At 48.5% G+C, this 19,954-nt stretch overlaps 1 protein-coding gene across 1 annotated transcript in view; it reads right to left on the reverse strand.

The window, feature by feature from the left end:
• WIF1 (WNT inhibitory factor 1) overlaps positions 1–19,954 on the reverse strand; it is a 153,632-nt gene that overhangs the window by 31,263 nt on the left and 102,415 nt on the right. Inside the window, exons 4-6 of the mRNA XM_073620126.1 lie at positions 17,100–17,240; positions 14,385–14,480; positions 1,884–1,979 (exon numbers count right to left, since the gene is read on the reverse strand). Coding sequence (XP_073476227.1) covers positions 1,884–1,979; positions 14,385–14,480; positions 17,100–17,240 — 333 coding nt within the window. The remainder of the gene's footprint in view (positions 1–1,883; positions 1,980–14,384; positions 14,481–17,099; positions 17,241–19,954) is intronic.

The following is a 19,954-nucleotide window of genomic DNA, read 5'->3' on the forward strand; positions in this document are numbered from 1 at the left end:
TTGGTGGTGCGGGAACAGTGTGGCTGGCTCTCTGGTGGTGCGGGTACAGCATGGCTCTCTGGTGGTGCGGGTACAGCGTGGCTCTCTGGTGGTGCGGGTACAGCGTGGCTCTCTGGTGGTGCGGGTACAGCGTGGCTCTCTGGTAGTGCGGGTACAGCGTGGCTCTCTGGTGGTGCGGGTACAGCGTGGCTCTCTGGTGGTGCGGGTACAGCGTGGCTCTCTGGTGGTGCGGGTACAGCGTGGCTCTCTGGTGGTGCGGGTACAGCGTGGCTCTCTGGTGGTGCGGGTACAGCGTGGCTCTCTCTGGTGGTGCGGGTACAGCGTGGCTCTCTGGTGGTGCAGGTACAGCGTGGCTCTCTCTGGTGGTGTGGGTACAGCGTGGCTCTCTGGTGGTGCGGGTACAGCCTGGCTCTCTCTGGTGGTGCGGGTACAGCGTGGCTCTCTGGTGGTGCGGGTACAGCGTGGCTCTCTGGTGGTGCGGGTACAGCGTGGCTCTCTCTGGTGGTGTGGGTACAGCGTAGCTCTCTGGTGGTGCGGGTACAGCGTGGCTCTCTGGTGGTGCGGGTACAGCGTGGCTCCCTCTTTGGCTTCCCCAGCACCGTACTCTCTTTTTCTCCTCTAAACCCCCCCCAGCAGAGTGCATGCATGCTGGGGGCTGTAGCATGTCTGTGGACACACAGGGCCGCCATTCTTCAGGGACTACTTTTCCCATGATACCCCCAGAGTCTTCTGATTGGCCCTCTGCTGTGGCCAATTACGGGGAGGGAAACAGCGGTCAGGAAGCTGGGCGGCGGCACGGCGAAACCAATTAGAGCCGCTCTCTCTCTCTTCTCCCTTCAGCTGACAGAAAGAGGAGGGGGGCGAGCGGGGGAGATACAGACAGCCCGCATCTCTCCTCTCCCTGTCACAGCGCTGCTGATCCATTTGCCAGAGAACTCCCCCGCTCGCCCCCCCCCCCCCTTTCTGTCAGCTGAAGGGAGAAGAGAGAGAGAGCGGCTCTAATTGGTTTCGCCGTGCCGCCGCCCAGCTTCCTGACCGTTTTCCTCCCCATGATTGGCCACAGCAGAGGGCCAATCAGAGACAGATTTACAGCTTATGGAGGGGCGGCTTGACAGTTCTTACTTTAACTACTTTCTAGCCCCCTCCGCACCCGCACTGCTAAGCTGTACTCCCCAGATGGTGGCCCTGCTGTGCGGGAAGAGGGCGCCGCTGCCATTTTGGGGGGGGGGCGGCTTTTTGCCGCCCCCCCACACAGTGCCGCCCTAGGCCTGGGCCTTGTTGGCCTAGGCCAAGACACAGCACTGCTCCTGCAGTCAACTTTACCGGGCTCTCCTGTATGACCCATCTAATAAGGATGAGACCGGTGGCATCTGCTTCCTGGGACACAGTGAGAGGAACTGATGTTGTTACTCCCACTGTGTGACATCTGAAATGATGAGGATTTTGTCACTTTCAGTCTCATATAAACAAGCCGTTAAACGGCTTGTAAAAGCCTCTGACCACCACTCTGCACCCCAGTTCCTACGTTTTCATGCATAGGGGTCCCTATGATTAAGCCCTGGTGGGTGGGGTGGGGGCGAAACGTGAGGGGATGTGGCCTGGGGAGCGGGATTGACTGAGGTTTTCACATGTATACATCCTCATTAGGATCGGATATGGTGAGCTGCAGTTTTATGTTTAAATTTACTTCAAGTTTCAATTTAAAGTAGTTAAATAAAGAACACATTGGGTTCCCATAAAACCTCTGAGGCTCTTGTCACTTACTATATCATGTACTGTACTCTGTTCAAGGGCTTGTTACCTTGTGGATAACATCATAAAAGTGAAGCCCAAGCAAACCCCCTAAAGGCTTAATATAAAATGTTTATATTCAATTCACATACCTTTATCACAACTGACGCCATAATACCCCGGTGGACAGATGCATAGTCCTGGAGTTACACAAAGCCCACCATTTAAGCACCGCGGCATGCAGAGAGCTATAACAAAATTACACAGAGACAAAAAATCAATACACTGTCATTATGAGCATGGTCAGTTTAACAATAATACAGCTTAATTGTAGACCTGCATGTCATATTTAGGGCATGTGAGTATCAATGTGTCTCAGCCTTTCTATATTTGTACCTGACTGGGTGTATTAAGTAATTTCATTCAGAAGTCTTTTATTGCACTCCTTTTCTAGATCCATTCTTGGATGAGTTGTAATAAGTGGAACTTTTATAATGCCAACAGTGACAGAACATGTTTGTTTTTTGAATACAAAGGAAGAATAAGATGCAGCATTTAAAAAATGAAAAGTCAAATCAGTTTAATAATATATTTACTAATTTTAATTTGTGATCCATTTGGAGGCATGTGTGGTATCATACTGGTTATATGTTCTTTCCCTTATTTGTAGTAGGCCTGCAAGAAACTTCAGGTATCAGTATGCTATGGTCCATTCATTCTAACGTCTGTGTTTAATGTATGCCATCTGGGGCATCTTTTATTTCAGTCTGTCTCTATACTAAACGTTACAAAGAATTAACAGTATACACATCAGCAAAGGAATGCTATTTCCGAAAGTTACAGTGAAGGTAAGAAATTATTTCTGGAAGAATACTCATAACTTCTTGTCTCCCTTGCTAAGCAGCCTCATATTATTGCATGGCCACTGATAAATCTCATTGGTCAGACCACATGGAAGCACAGGCTCATTTCCTAAACACACTGGCAGTACTATGAAAAGAATGCTTCAGGGCTAGCACATACTTAGCTTGCCTTATTGTTAGCAAATGCTAAATACAAAACAGGAGTGAAACTTTCAGACTGTACTTATTTCCCAAAACATGTCCAAACCACATAGAATGAAATCAATTCAGCTAGAAATGTCAAACTTAAAACCAGGAACTACTAGACGGTAAAAAAACTAACACATATAGCAAACATTGATACAAATATTGCACAAAACTGAAGTAGGTTAAATTAAAATAGTTGATAAAGTTTAAGTTAACAGTTATGCCCTGTACACACGAGCGGAGTTTTCGAAATCAAAACCAAATCCGTCGGACAATCCGACCGTGTGTGGGACTTCCGAAGGACCTTTTCGGTCGAAAATCCGCCAGACTTTAGATTTGAAACATGTTTCAAATCTTTCCGCCGGAGCTCCGCCGGACCCAGTTCCTATCGGGAAGCCTGTTAGTCTGTATGCTGGTCCGACGGACCAAATACGACGCAAGGGCAGCTACAGCACCTGCCCGCGACAATATTTCCAGTGCGATGCTATCGCTCTGGTTCTTCGGCGACAGGGTATAATCTCGCACTCGCGGCAATAGGAAGAACACATTTTCCTATTGCAGCGAGCGCGAGAAAGAGGTGACAATGTCGTCTGGTATGGATTTTAAGGGGAACCCCCTACACCGTAAAAACGGAGTAGGGGTCCCCCCAAAATCCATACCAGACCCTTATCCGAGCACGCAGCCTGGCCGGTCAGGAAAGGGGGTGGGGACGAGCAAGCGCCCCCCCCCTGAACCATACCAGGCCGCATGCAGGGCCGGATTTCCCACAAGGCCACCAAGGCCAGGCCTCGGGGCGGCAGTGGTACAGGGGCGGCGGCGCCGCCCCCCACACTAACATCAGCATGCAGTGCACCCGGGCGCCAGAGAGGTGGGGGCGCTGAAGCGCTAGAGTGCTCCTCTCCCTCCTCCTCCTCTCTGTGTCCAGACTGAGGTGGCTCCCTCTGCAGGTCACCGCCGCCACCGCTGTGTTTTCGCTGCTCAAGCCCGTCCCCCCTCCCTCCTCCTGTCAGAGAAGGAGAGCAGCCGCCGAAGATCGGAGCGGCTGGTCTCTGTGCGGCGGCGGCGGCGGGGGGGCGTGTTCTCCTCTCACTCCCGCCCAAGCCTGTCCCTGTCTCCATCTGTTCTGTTGTACACACTTGGAGGGGAGGTTGTCCTGGGGGGTCTGTACCAGTGAAGGGGGGGTTGTCCTGGGGGGTCTGTACTAGTGAAGGGGGGGTTGTCCTGGGGGGTCTGTACCAGTGAAGGGGGAGTTGTCCTGGGGGGTTTGTACTAGTGAAGGGGGGGTTGTCCTGGGGGGTCTGTACTAGTGAAGGGGGGGTTGTCCTGGGGGGTCTGTACCAGTGAAGGGGGGGTTGTCCTGGGGGGTCTGTACTAGTGAAGGGGGGGTTGTCCTGGGGGGTCTGTACCAGTGAAGGGGGGGTTGTCCTGGGGGGTCTGTACCAGTGAAGGGGGGTTGTCCTGGGGGGTCTGTACTAGTGAAGGGGGGTTGTCCTGGGGGGTCTGTACTAGTGAAGGGGGGGGTTGTCCTGGGGGGTCTGTACCAGTGAAGGGGGGGTTGTCCTGGGGGGTTTGTACTAGTGAAGGGGGGGTTGTCCTGGGGGGTTTGTACTAGTGAAGGGGGGGTTGTCCTGGGGGGTCTGTACTAGTGAAGGGGGGGTTGTCCTGGGGGGTCTGTACCAGTGAAGGGGGGGTTGTCCTGGGGGGTCTGTACTAGTGAAGGGGGGGTTGTCCTGGGGGGTCTGTACCACTGAAGGGGGGGTTGTCCTGGGGGTCTGTACTAGTGAAGGGGGGGGTTGTCCTGGGGGGTCTGTACTAGTGAAGGGGGGGTTGTCCTGGGGGGTCTGTACCAGTGAAGGGGGGGTTGTCCTGGGGGGTCTGTACTAGTGAAGGGGGGGTTGTCCTGGGGGGTTTGTACTAATGGAGGGGGAGTTGTCCTGGGATGTCTGTACTAGTGAAGGGGGGGTTTGTCCTGGTGGGGGTCTGTACTAATGGAGGGGGGGTTGTCCTGCAAAGTCTGTACTAGTGAAGGGGGGGGGTTGTCCGGGGGGGTTTGTACTAATGGAGGGGGTTTGTCCTGGGGGGTTTGTACTAATGGAGGGGGGTTGTCCTGGGGGGTTTGTACTAATGAAGGGAGGGGCAGTTTGTCCTTGGGGAGTCTGTGCTAATGGAGGGGGTGGGGGTTGACCTGGGGGGGGTTTGTACTAATGGAGGAGGGTTTGTCCTAGGGGGGGTCTGTACTAATGAAGGGAGGGGTGGTTTGTCCTGGGGGGGTTTGTACTAATGGAGGGGGGTTGTCCTGGGGGGGTTTGTACTAATGGAGGGGGGTAGACCTGGGGGGGTTTGTACTAATGGAGGGGGGTTGTCCTGGGGGGGTTGTACTAATAGAGGGGCGTTTGTCCTGGGGGGACTGTACTAATGAAGGGAGGTGGGTTTGTCCTGGGGGGTCTGTACTAATGAAGGGAGGTGGGTTTGTCCTGGGGGGTCTGTACTAAGGGAGGGGGGTTTGTCCTGGGGGGGTCTGTACTAAGGGAGGGGGGTGGGTTTGTCCTGGGGGGTCTGTACTAAGGGAGGGGGGTTTGTCCTGGGGGGTCTGTACTAAGGAAGGGGGGTGGGTTTGTCCTGGGGGGGTCTGTACTAAGGGAGGGGGGTTTGTCCTGGGGGGTCTGTACTAATGAAGGGAGGGGGGTTTGTCCTGGGGGGGTCTGTACTAATGGTGGGGGGTTTGTCCTGGGGGGAGGGTCTGTACTAATGGAAGGGGGTGGTTTGTCCTGGGGGGGGTCTACACCCAGGAAAGTACACCCAGGGCTCCAGAGGGAGAGGGCAGTGCAGAGGGAACACCATCAGAGAGAGAACCCCGCTGCCCTGCACCACCAGAGGGAAAGCCACACAGCCTGGCGCCATCCCTGGCGGAGAAAGGAATGGAGTCATTGCAGGAATACAGATCTGGGTGCTACCCAGCGGAGTCGCCATGGGCAATTCAGAGTGAGCTGACTCCTGATCAGGGGAACCATTGCTGTATCGCTGGGTCAGGTGAGAGGGCCGATCGGCCATTATCTACTAATGTCCATAGGAACTGCAGTCTTTGACCATCTCCTGTATCATGTCTGCCATCTCTGACCATCTCCTGTACTATGTCTGCAGTCTCTGACCATCTCCTGTATCATGTCTGCCGTCTCTGACCATCTCCTGTACTATGATTGCAGTCTCCGACCATCTCTTGTATCATGTCTGCAGTCTTTGACCGTATTATGTCTGGGGGCTCTTTCTGGTGGTGTGGTGGGGGGGGGGCGGCATTGAAGGGTCCGGCCTTGGGGCGGCAAAGGGAGTAAATCCGGGCCTGGCCGCATGCCCTCAACATGGGGGGTTGTGCTTTGGGGAAGGGGAGCGCCCTGCAGCCCCCCCACCCCAAAGCAACTTGTCCCCATGTTGATGAGGACAAGGGCCTCCTACCGACAGCCCTGGCCGTTGGTTGTTGGGGTCTGCGGGTGGGGGGGCTTATCGGAATCCGGGAGCCCCCTTTAATAAGGGGGCCCCCAGATCCCGGCCCCTATGTGAATGAGTATGGGATACATCGTACCCCTACCTATTCACCTGGGGAAAAAAGTGTCAATAAAAAACACACCACAAGGGTTTTTAAAGTAGTTTATTAGGCAGCTCCGGGGGTCTTCTTCTGACTTCAGGGGGTCTCTTCCGACTTCTACGCTCTCTCTGGCCTCATCTCCCGGTGCCTGGCTCTTCTCCCGCTCTCCAACCTCTTCTCCCGGTGTCCGGTTCTTCTCCCGGGCTCCTCCGCTATCTTCTGCTCTTTGCCACTTTTTTGCTAGCGGTGGCCCGGTCTTCTCCGTCGTCTTGTTCCCTCTTCTCTTCTTCGGATGTTGACACGACCCTCTCTCCCGCTGTAATGCTGTGTGAGCGGTGCGTAATGATTTATATAGGCGTGGGGCGTGGTCGCTGGGTGATGTCACCCAGTGGCCCCACCCCTTATGACGTCATAGTCCGGGGCATGCTAGAACTGTGCCATTGTAAGGGGCGGGGGTTCACCACCTGGTGACCACGCCCCATGCCTATATAAGTCATTACGCACCGCTCACACAGCATTACAGCGGGAGAGAGCGTCGTGTCAACATCGGGACAAGGACAAGACGACAAGATGACGGTGAAGACCGGGCCACTGCTAGCAAAAGAGTGGCAAAAGTGCAGAAGATAGCGGAGGAGCCTGGCAGAATAACAGGAGAGCGGGAGAAGAACTGGACACCGGGAGAAGAGGCCGGAGAGCGGGAGAAGAACCAGGCACTGGGAGAAGAGGCCAGAGAGAGCGGAGAAGTTGGAAGAGACCCCCCCGAAGTCGGAAGAAGACCCACGGAGCTGCCTAATAAACTACTATAAAATCCTGTGTAGTGTGTTTTTTATTGACACTTTTTTCCCCAGGTGAATGGGTAGGGGTACGATGTACCTCATACTCATTCACATAGGGCAGGGGGCGGGATCTGGGGGCCCCCTTATTAAAGGGGGCTCCCTGATTCTGATAAGCCCCCCCGCCCGCAGACCCCAACAACCATCGGCCAGAGTTGTCGAGAAGAGGCAATGGGGTGCTTTGGGTGGGGGGCGCCCCCCTTCCCCAAAGCACCCACCCCCCCATGTTGAGGGCATGCGGCCTGGTACGGTTTGAGGGGGTGCTCGCTCGTCCCCACCCCCTTTCCTGACCGGCCGGGCTGCATGCTCAGATAAGGGTCTGGTATTATATAGATTTGTATAGATTTTGGAGGGACCCCCCACACCGTTTTTTTCGGCATAGGGGGTTCCCCTTCAAATCCATACCAGACCTGGGGGCCTGGTATGCCCTTCGACAGGGCTCGCAAGGTGTCAATCTCGCAGAGATTGACTTCCTTTCTTTCTCGAACATCACGGGACACAGAGCCACAGTAATTACTGATGGGTTATATAGGTATCACTGGTGATTGGACACTGGCACACCCTATCAGGAAGTTCAACCCCCTATATAATCCCTCCCCCTTGCAGGGATACTTCAGTTTTTTAAGCCAGTGTCTTAGGTGATGGACGTGTAAAGATGTCCTGTGCTGAGCTCCAAAGGGAATATCCTAAGATCCTATACTGGGGCAAGCCAGGCGAACCGGATCCATTCAAAGTGTCTTTTCATGGCCGAATTGAATGGTACCCGGGCCTCGTGTCCGAAGAAACGAGGTTTTACCCGTAATGCTTCTCTTTTTAGAGAGCTGGACCCCGCAGATCAGAAAATGGCTTTAAACTTCCTAATTTCTGGCGAGGTGCTTTACGGTCCCAGAACTGTTGGATCCCCCTACTGATGGGGGCCCCAGTCTCTGACGGTTTTTTCAAACGGAGCCCACCGTGAGAGGTGAAGATTGGGTCTGTGTAAACGGCACCCTGCGGCTGGATAAGGTAAGAGGAGATTCCACAGAATTTTTGAGTTCTAGTGGCTTTTCTCCTTTAAGGTAAATGCATGCTATGCCTATTGTGACCACCGGGGGCTGCCAAGAGCACAAACCTACACATGCTGAATGTCTGTCTCAGGTGTTGTAATCGCTGTGTATGTCCCAGCGTATCAAGCAGGCTGCAAGCAGGTAAGGTGGATGGGGGGATTTCTCATGTTTGAATGTTCCCCCCCAGGCTAGAGAGGGGCCACAGGGGTCTAGAAGGTGGTTATACCACCCGGGCTCTGTGGCCTAATGGCCACCATCTCTGAAGATAGCCGTTCAGGCAAATCTTGTTACCAGTCTCCCTCCTCCCCCCCCCCCATCCCCAGCCTTTTCTCCAGAGCATGACAGGAGAGTCGGCAGTGCGGGAAGCGCTCGTTTTTTTCAAAACTCGAGGGGGGGGGGCGGTAGAGGAGGGGGCGGGATGTCAGCACAGAGTGTTTAGACTCCCACTCAGGCCAGCTGCAGGCTATTAAAGGCACTCTGTACAGGTGCACTCAGCCTTCTGAGAGACACAGAGCTGACGGTCGCATGTAAGGTGGGACACAGGCATTCTCCTAGGCAGCATTTACTGAAGTAACACCAGACTGAGCATTGGGTAGCAAGGCTTTTAGCCAGACTACATCGCTCAGCGGACAGTGTTCATTTGTATACCTCACACCTTGTTGCTTTGCACTATGGGTAGAAGAGGTTCAAGCACCCCAGGAACCAGAGACACTAGGGGATCTCGTTCAGGTTCTGAGGGCCCCCTGTCGGCAGCATCCTTCCCCCCTAAAGATGGGCCAGGGACGGCTAGCCAGGGAGAGCCATCGGGGTCAGGGGCTACACCTGCTTCTGGCACTTCAGCCCCTGTATATATTACACAGGAGGTTTTTTCCTCAACCATTAATGGTCTAGAGGAAAGATTAATGGCCGTGATTACGTCTTCACTCAGTGGAAGAAAACGCACTAGGCTTTCCTCTGTTCCCCAAGACCCTCAGACAGAGGAGCTCTGGGATAAAGGAGATGAATCCCTTTCAGAGGATCGGGATGGGATGGATGATTCCTCTTCGGAGGATTCAGGTGGAGAGGGACCCTCTGCGACTTCCCAAGAGGAGAAAGTCTTAGTGCAGATCCTCACTGGATTGGTCCGCTCCACATTTAAGTTGCCCATACCTGAAACTGCTAAAGAATCCTCTTCTGCTTTGGGGTCACTGAAACCTTTCCAAGCAGCACATGCTTTTCCTGTTCATACTTTACTTGAAAAGCTTATTTATTCTGAGTGGGATCACCCAGACAAACGTTTTTTTCCGCCGAGAAAGTTTTCAACACTTTATCCGATGGAAGAAAAGTTTATTAAAATGTGGGGAATACCAGCTATTGATGCCGCCATTTCCTCCATAAATAATAGCCTGACTTGTCCTGTAGACAATGCTCAGATGCTCAGGGATCCTGTAGATAAAAGGATGGAATCCCTATTGAAGGATGTTTTCTCCTTAGCAGGATCAGTGGCCCAGCCTGCAATAGCAGCGATTGGAGTCTGTCAATACTTAAGAGACCATGTTAAGCAGGTCATCAAAGTATTACCTGAACAGCAGGCCCAGGGGTTTGCTAACCTTCCAGCGGCCTTATGCTTTGTGGTTGACGCCATTAGAGATTCTATCGTGCAAACCTCCCGTCTTTCACTGAGGTTGGTGCATATACGTAGAATCCTATGGTTGAAAAATTGGTCAGCCGAAGCACCATGTAAGAAGCTACTGGCTGGGTTTCCATTTCGTGGTGCAAGGTTGTTTGGAGAGGACTTGGATAACTATATCAAGAGAATCTCTTGTGGGAAAAGCACTCTCTTACCTGTCAAGAAGAAGAGTAAGCGTCCCTCTTTCAAACGGACTCTTTCCCCAGCGCCGGGGGCTTCAGCCTCCAGGCAGTCTCGACGGCCGCCTCCATCGGGGTCCAGAGACAAGAGTCAACCCCAGGGACAAAAGAAGTCCTGGGGAAAGAAGCCTACTAGGCAAAACACTAAGACCTCTGCATGAGGGGGCGCCCCCGCTCACTCGAGTGGGGGGAAGACTGCGACAATTCTCAGAGCTCTGGCAGGAGGACTTCCAGGACAGATGGGTAGTCTCCACGGTAACCTTAGGGTACAAGCTGGAGTTTCAGGAATTCCCTTCTCCTCGGTTCCTCAGATCAAATGTTCCCAGAGACCCAGAGAAGAAGCAGTCGCTCCTTCTAGCGTTAGAGCGACTTTTGTCGCAGGAGGTCATTATGATAGTTCCCGCAAAGGACCAGGGATTGGGCTTCTATTCCAACCTTTTTACGGTCCAAAAGCCAAATGGGGATGTCAGGCCCATTTTGGACTTAAGGGATCTGAACCGATTCCTAAGGATTCAATCCTTCCGCATGGAATCAATTCGAACAGTAGTTCCCACCCTGCAGGGAGGAGAATTTCTGGCATCAATAGACATCAGAGATGCATATCTGCATGTGCCCATTTTTCCTGCTCATCAGAAGTTTCTGCGCTTCGAAGTAGGAGGGCGCCATTTCCAGTTTATGGCTCTGCCCTTTGGGATAGCCACTGCACCTCGAGTGTTCACAAAGATCTTGGCTCCTCCTCTGGCCAGATTAAGGGCTCAGGGTATAGCTGTCATAGCATACCTAGACGACCTGCTCTTGATAGACCAGTCGGTAGCCTCTTTGAATGGAAACTTGAGGACCACGGTCAGGTATCTAGAACACCTGGGTTGGATCCTCAACTTAGAAAAGTCTTTCCTAAAACCAGTAAGAAGACTGGAATATTTAGGTCTGATTATACATACAAGCCAGGAGAAAATATTTCTACCCCAGGCAAAGATCACTGCTTTGAGAGAGCTGATTCTGACAGTAAGGACCAAGAAGGGTCCCTCAGTCCGCCTTTGTATGAGGCTACTAGGGAAGATGGTGTCTTCATTCGAAGCAGTTCCCTATGCTCAGTTTCACTCAAGAATGCTGCAACACAGTATTCTGTTGACCTGGAACAAGAAGGTTCAGGCATTAGACTTTCCGATGCACCTGTCGCATGCGGTGCGTCAGAGCCTCAATTGGTGGCTCATACCCGAAAACCTGCAGAAGGGGAAATCCTTTCTACCGGTTACCTGGACGGTGGTAACAACAGATGCCAGTCTGTCAGGTTGGGGAGCAGTTCTGGAACAGGCTGCGGTCCAAGGAGTATGGTCCAAGACAGAGAGGACCTTACCCATCAACATTCTGGAGATCCGGGCGATACATCTAGCTCTAAAAGCCTGGACTATCAGGCTACAGGGTTGTCCGGTCAGGATCCAGTCCGACAATGCCACAGCAGTGGCTTATGTCAATCATCAGGGAGGCACCCGGAGCCGAGCTGCTCAAAAGAGGTGAACCAGATCTTAGTCTGGGCAGAGATGCATGTGCCATGCATATCGGCAGTTTTCATCCCGGGAATAGAGGATTGGCAGGCGGACTATCTAAGTCGCCAGCAGTTACTTCCAGGGGAATGGTCTCTGCATCCCGACGTCTTTTGGGCCATATGCCAAAGATGGGGGGTTCCAGATGTAGATCTCTTTGCATCCCGATTCAACAAAAAGATAGACAGATTTGTGGCAAGGACAAAAGATCCTCTTGCATGCGGGACGGATGCGTTGGTGATTCCGTGGCATCGGTTCTCACTGATTTACGCATTCCCGCCTATTCTGCTACTACCACGACTCCTTTGCAGGATCAGGCAGGAAAGGAAGTCGGTACTTCTGGTGGCCCCCGCTTGGCCCAGAAGGACTTGGTATGCAGAAATAGTAAGGATGACGGTAGGTTCCCCGTGGACACTACCGGAACGCCCAGACCTGTTATCTCAAGGTCCAGTGTTCCATCCTGCCTTACAAACGCTAAATTTGACGGTTTGGCTATTGAGACCCACGTTCTGAAGAGTCGTGGACTCTCAGGTCCTGTCATATCTACCTTGATTAATGCAAGGAAGCCAGCTTCCAGGATGATTTATCATAGAGTCTGGAAAGCTTATATAACCTGGTGTGAATCCAGAGGTTGGCATCCCAGGAGATATGTCATAGGTAGAATCCTTGATTTTCTACAGATGGGATTAGAGATAAAGCTGGCCTTGAGTACCATCAAGGGCCAGGTCTCTGCTTTATCAGTATTATTTCAGCGGCCACTTGCTTCACATTCTTTGGTCCGAAACTTTATGCAGGGGGTGATGCGTCTTAATCCTCCGGTGAAAGCGCCCCTAAACCCCTGGGACTTGAATTTGGTCCTGGCTGTGTTACAGAAACGGCCTTTTGAACCAATAAGTCAGATTCCTTTGGTCTTGTTGACAAGGAAATTAATTTTTCTGGTGGCCATCTCTTCTGCTAGAAGAGTATCAGAATTAGCAGCTCTTTCCTGTAAGGAGCCTTATTTGATTATACACAAGGATAGAGTGGTACTACGCCCTCATCCTAGTTTTTTACCGAAGGTGGTTTCTGATTTTCATTTAAACCAAGACATTGTTCTACCTTCCTTTTTTCCAGATCCCTGTTCTCCGGAAGAGAGATCTCTACATTCGTTGGATGTAGTAAGAGCAGTTAAGGCCTATCTAGGGGCAACTACTCAGATCCGCAAGACGGATGTTTTGTTTGTGCTGCCAGAGGGTCCCAATAGAGGACAGGCAGCGTCAAAAGCTACCATTTCTAAATGGATTCGACAGTTGATCATTCAAGCTTACGGTTTGAAACAGAAGATTCCTCCGTTTCAGATCAGGGCACATTCCACAAGGGCTATTGGTGCTTCTTGGGCAGTGCATCATCGGGCCTCTATGGCTCAAATCTGCAAGGCCGCAACCTGGTCTTCAGTTCATACATTCACCAGATTCTATCAGGTGGATGTGAGAAGGCATGAGGATATCGCCTTTGGGCGTAGTGTGCTGCAGGCAGCGGTACAGGGTCCTCAGGTCTGATTACACCCTACTTGGTCGTGGTTCCCCCCCCTCAGGTAGCATTGCTCTGGGACATCCCATCAGTAATTACTGTGGCTCTGTGTCCCGTGATGTTCGAGAAAGAAAATAGGATTTTTTAAAACAGCTTACCTGTAAAATCCTTTTCTTTCGAAGGACATCACGGGACACAGAGGTCCCACCCCTCTTCTAATACACTATATTGCTTGGCTACAAAACTGAGGTATCCCTGCAAGGGGGAGGGATTATATAGGGGGTTGAACTTCCTGATAGGGTGTGCCAGTGTCCAATCACCAGTGATACCTATATAACCCATCAGTAATTACTGTGGCTCTGTGTCCCGTGATGTCCTTCGAAAGAAAAGGATTTTACAGGTAAGCTGTTTTAAAAAATCCTATTTTTCTAGTCCCAATGTACCTCATCACGTTCAAAATGAACGGACTTTAGTCCGTGTGTGGGCAAGTCCGTTCATTTGGAAGTCCGCCGTAACTCCGTCGGGAAGACCGACAGACCTTGTCTGATGGAAAGTCTGGTCGTGTGTAGGCAAGTCTGTTTGTTTGCAAAGTCCGTTGGAAGTCCGCCGGAAGTCCATCGGGAAGACCGTCGGACCTAGTCTGCCAGAAAGTCCTACTCAATCCACACTGGCTCCCCTTTCATGACTTCAGCTTAGAAGGATTCAAGTCAACCTATACTAAAAAGTGAAGATGTTCTCATAGGATTTAGACTGACAATTTGCTGCTCATTGTTTCTCTGAGGACTTGCTGGAGAGGAAGCTGTGTCTGGGAACCTACATAGAAGCATCTCCCTGCTTCATTCAATCTGTAGATTCAGGCTTTCTGCACTTTTCCTGCTGCTTATTGATTAATAGCTACACAAGTGATCAGATCACCAGTCATGAGGCTGGCTGGTCTGACGTGAGGAAGCAAAGTCCTGTTCCTCTATCAAGATTGACACATCCATACAGAGACACTGTGCAAATTAGGCATGGCATTAGTCTGGGCAAAAGAATAGCTGCAGATATCCTGATGGTCATACTGTGGACTAGTACTTGTCCCTCCACATGATTTTCTTTCGGCACAGCTTCCGCGGTAGAGGTCTTAATTAATATTATGTTGTTTTTAAATGTTATAGCATGATTTTATAGTTCATTTTCATGATGTAACCAAAGAAAATATGGTTTTCGCTTTCAAGATTTGACCAAAGAAAACATGGTTTTACCTTTCTCACAGTGTGGACCATAAAACCCATCTGGACATTCACAGACATGTCTCTCATTACAGTAACCTCCATTTCTACATCCTCCTGGGCACTTAGCTAGAAAAAAAGACAGTGTTGCAATGTCAAGTTATTGGTTGAACATAAGTCCAAGCACACAAGATTTGTTATATGCTTAAAGTATAACCAAGGACAAAACTTTTTTTTTTGTTTTACATAGAATGAAGAGGGATTAGCACTATTGTCAGTTTGTATTGCTTTCTGTGCCCCTGTTAGGGAGATTCACCCTCTCTTTGTCCTGTTTACCATTAGCATTGAAAGTGAAAGTAAAAGAAAATTCCAAATTTTGAGTTGTCCCCTTAAAAGTAATAGAGGGGAAATCTTCCAATGGGGACAGTAGTTCCCATTTCCCCCAAGAAATGTCCTTAATTTTCAGGGATTTCCTTTGACTTCCTGTTTGGCTATGGTATAGGAAGTGAAGGAAAATCTTCGCAATGGGACACAGATGGCGAAAAAAAATCTGACAGGGGTTATAATCCTCTCTTACTCTATCCAAAATAAAAATAAAGGTTTTTCCCATAGTTCTACTTTAAGCTGCAGGTAGCAATTTAGAGATGTGGGAAGAGATTTGAGGTTTGTGGGTTGATTTACTGCCAGTGAATATCTGTGGACATTACATCATCATTTAGACCCTATCCATTAGCTTTTTATGACATTTCATTCAACCAAACAATACCAGACTGTCAAACAATTTCCAGCATTCTAGGTTCTAAAATTAATGATCTTCTACTTAAACTGAGAACACAAAAAAGTAGAGTTATTACCCAACAATCAGCCACATTTCAAATGACTTTTTCTAGTATATATTAAAAGTGAAAAAAAAAAAACAACGGTTGGTAGGGAGCAAGTCCACTTCTTTATACCACATTTACAGACCTCCCTGCTGAGTATTTTTAGACAGTCAAACTGCAGTCACAAACGGTGAGATTTACTAAAACTGGTGCACTCAGAATCTGGTGCAGCTGTGCATGGTAGCCAATGAGCTTCTAACTTCAGCTTGTTCAATTCAGTTTTGGCAAGAAAACCTAGAAGCTGATTGGTCTCAATGCAGAGCGGCACCAGATTTTATACTCTCCAGTTTTAGTAAATAACCCTCATTGTGCCATTAATTAATTTATTGCCATATCTGAGAGTACACTAAGTTACAAGCAGTAACTAAAGACAAAGATAGCTTTCCATATATTCTTGCAGTTAATGCCGAAGCTAGTATTATTTCAGTACATCTGTATAGAGAATGTCCTTGTTATTTCCAAGTTCATAACTATTTAAAGAACAATTGTCATGAAAGATTTATGGAGATGCCACTGCTGGCCTCCTCCAAAAATAGTAGTTGCCTGACTTCAATTCTTCTAAATCAAAAATCTGGAAGAAGCATGCAGCAAATTAAAGTCAGTGAAAAGTCTGAATGTATCATACCTTCATTTTATCTTGGTCACTGAATCAGCTTAGAGCCCTGAAACCAAAGCATCAGGATGACAGGCACAGAACTGGCTATTTTAGAGCTGGTTCACATCACACAAATGCAGTCCAGATGCGTTGCTTCATGGGCTTTTTTTTATGTGTTTTTGATAAGTTCTGGTGCGTTTTTGATGCATTTTCAATGTGTTTCTCCCCTTTTTTTCTCTCAGATTCCAGGATTTTTATTTTTTTGCTGTAATGCATTTCTGATGCATTTAGATGTGTTCCAGTGTGTTTTTGGTGCGTTTTGCCATGTTCCAGTACAATTCTGTGCAGAAAAAATGCAGCATGTTCTCCTTTTTTTTCTGCACTGGAAAGCACTGGAACTGACCACAGTGGTGTGCACTAGGCTATTGGAACCCATATAATCTACTGTCCATGCGTTTTTGCAGAAAAAAACAAAAACCAACACACTGGACTGAATCTGGTGTGAACCGGCCCTTGGAAAAAATGTCAGTAGTTGTTTGTATATTTCTTTCATGACATGTTACTTTTAAATGGGCAGGAGCTCCCAGATCAACCAACCTGTTACAGTCATTTCTAGGTAATTTCATGTACCCTGCTGTATTTGTATTTTATATGAAGTCAAGTAAGGACAACTTTACTTTTGTGCTACTACAACGGGAAGAATGAAGCCTAGTACATGTGGGCTGAATGTCGGGCCACATCGGACGGTAAAAAAAAAAACAGCAGTCGGCCAGCTCCCGATCAGCACTCTCAGCCAATGGCTGGACTGAAGTGTTATGGCGGGGGAGAGGGGTCCGTCCCCATGTCAGAACACAATAGCTCAGCAGGGGAGATCGCTGCACATCGGATCGTGATCCTGATAGTGTGTACTAGGCTTGAGTGACCTCATATTTTGTATTTAGAATTTTTTGTGAAGCACTTGAGGAGTAAAAAAAACAGAGGGTGATTCAATTTAAGTCCCCATTGGAATATAGGTAGGCCTTTTAAACAGAAAGTTTCTTTGGAGCATAGTGGGAATGTGTACAAATACAAAATGCACTCATTCAAATTGACACTTGTACTTGACACTTATAAGTTTCACCTAGTACACATGGAAGATAATTATGAAAATGTCATAAAAGAGATACCTCTACAGTAAATACACAGTGTATTTATTATGTTAGCTACTACGCATGTTTAGATTACAACTGCATATAGAGGTCCTGGAAAGTTTAAGCTGTAAAATGTCATTACCGTGCTGGCAAGTCTTGAAAAAGATGGCATTTTGTGGGGTCTGAAGAATCACATTGCCTTCTGAATTCATAACAAGAATATTAACTTCAAATGCTGCCACTCCATCTTGATTGCCAAGGCATGGAAAACCAACCTGAACAACTAAAATATAAGATTATAAATGCACATACAGAAGTATGCAATATAGCAAGAATGGTAAAAAAAATTGTGAAACAAATTGGTTTACAAACTTTAATAACTTCAGGACTGGCATGTGACACCCCTTGCTGTCCAGGCCCTTTATCAGTTTTCAGTGTTGTGATAGTTTTACTGACAATTACTTCATCATGCAACACTGTACCCAAATTAATTTTATATAATTTTCCTGAGACAAATAGTGCTTTCTATTGGTGGTATTTCATTTTTTTTAATATGTAAATTACAAAAGACTGAAATTTAAAAAAAAAAACAAAAACCTTTCCATTACTTTCTAGTATAAAACATAAAAAAAAAATGCCAGAAAAGTACGAACACCCCCAAAATAACCCTTTTTTTTTAAAGTGGACACCCCAAGGCAATCTCATTTTTTGCCACAATATTTTGGAAATGAAAACATTTGTAATATTGAGCTGGTTAAAAAAATTAATTAACTTGCATTTAGCCTATAAAATCACCCACTGAAGCCAAGCGCAAGTTGACTGTTATTAATAGATGAAAATTCCCTGGAGGATGAAATGCATTGCACTGAAATCTCCATTGCTTGCAATAGATAAATGTCAAAGATAACTGCAACAATTTAAATCACCCCCAAAACAATTCTACAATTAATGGTGGCCAATGGGACTTTATCCCCACCCCCAACACAGAACCATATTCATTGGTAGTCAGTGGCATTTTAAGACTCCCCACCTCTTCATCATTGATGGTCGCTGGCCCTTTAAACCCCCCAAAAAAACAATTCCACATCATTGGTGTTCAATAGCCCTTTAAACTCCTTTCCCTCTCACAACCATCCTTATTGGTCAGTTGCCTTTTAACCACCTCCCCAACTATGATTGCCCCTACCCCTGCTATTGCAAAGAAGATTTATTGAATTCATAGATTCAGTCATTATACCCTCCTTCTCCCCTTCCTGGACTGTGAAAGGAAAGTGAGGGCTCACCACTGTAAACAGTACTACACTGTTTACATTGGTGATAGCTATTTGACCATCGCAGTAAGATTTTAGCCAATGCTAAATGATAGTGGGAGAAGAGGCTTTGTACCCTAACTGTCCAGCCATTTAGTTACAAAAAGGGCAAACATTAGGTGGGATAGTTAAATAATAGGTGTAATTTTAACATCAGCGCGCTGAACACTGCAGCCGATTGTCTTATTTGATGCATGCATTTCTGAACTCTAATGCCCCGTATACACGGTCGGATTTTCCGACGGAAAATGTGCGATCGGAGCATGTTGTCGGAAATTCCGACCGTGTGTGGGCTCCATTGGACATTTTCCATCGGATTTTCCGACACACAAAGTTTGAGAGCAGGCTATAAAATTTTCCGACAACAAAATCCAAATCGCGTCAATTCCGACTGTATGTGGACAATTCCGACGCACAAAATGCCACGCATTCTCAGAAGAAATTCCGAGACGAACAGCTCGGTCTGGTAAAATTAGCGTTCGGAATGGATACAGCACTTTCGTCACGCTGCAATGTTTTAAATTGTTTGATACAGCGCACTCTCTTTTCATTTGTCACATCTCACCAAATTTCTTTTTTGTTGTTTTATTTTTGTTTTGTATTTTTTTCAAGGCTGAAGTTTTTTTTTGTTTTTTTGGGTTTTACTCCATAATATTTTTGTGTGTGTTTTGTGTGTCAAGTTACCACAACACCATTATTATCTTATTATTTAATCTCAAGGAGGTTGCTTGGGGTTGGTGTCTCTTGTTAATTTCACACTGTAGTTTACTAATGTACCTGCCTCCTCACAAACAAACTGTCCTTTTTGAGGGAAAACACACATAGGCGAGTATAATTGAACCAAAAATTCCTTTATTAAGGGCTCAGAACCAAACAAAGAGGGAGGCAATGCTGGAGAAACAGCAGAAATTGGCGAAGCCTATGGCCCCCAGGGCAGACATCAATTATTTTCCAGCAAAATTGGTGGCCTGAGGAGTCCATATCTAAGGGAGTGCAGTCTGGTCCAGAAGTCCCAGAGATCCTGAAAGCAGCAGATGACATCTGTGTCCCCAGGCTGTGGTCATACAAGAGCCTGCATCTTTTGTCAGACCAGACTGAATGCAGGGCTATCACTCTCTGGTCTTCCTTCCACGCTTCCTTCCACGCTGTGGCTGTGGTGGTGTAGTTGTGACAGGAGGAGGAGGAGGATGGTCCAACTCAATCACGTCAGTATTGGGTGTGATTTCCCACTCACCCCCTTAGTTAGGACTTTATAAAGAAGTTTCTCACACATGAGGCGTTGACTCTCCTGCATGCCCTTCAGTTTGGTGGCAGCCATGCAGGCAAAGGCCTCTTCAGGAGTGGGTAAGGCTCTGAGGGATGCAGAAGCCTCCTGAATGAGCCTGAGAGCTGAATCCTGCACGTGACTCCCCTTCCTGGGTCTTTTGTTTAGAAGGCAGAGGGGAGGAACCTGCGATTCTGTTAGGCTCCTACTGGTCCCAGGCTTCTCCTGGCTGCCACTTAGCCCGCCTCCTCCTGGCTGCCACTAATCCCCGCCTCCTCCTGGCTGCCATATTCCACAGCCTCCTCCTGTGTGCTACATTCCAGAGCCTCGTCCTAGCTGAGGTCTTCCTGTGTAAGAAAAAGGGACATAGTTTTAGTTTTTTATTCATCAATCACACACAATTTTCACCTCATGACTGTTGCA

Source organism: Aquarana catesbeiana, linkage group LG03 (assembly GCF_042186555.1).
Source record: "Aquarana catesbeiana isolate 2022-GZ linkage group LG03, ASM4218655v1, whole genome shotgun sequence".
Lineage (NCBI taxonomy): Eukaryota > Metazoa > Chordata > Amphibia > Anura > Ranidae > Aquarana > Aquarana catesbeiana.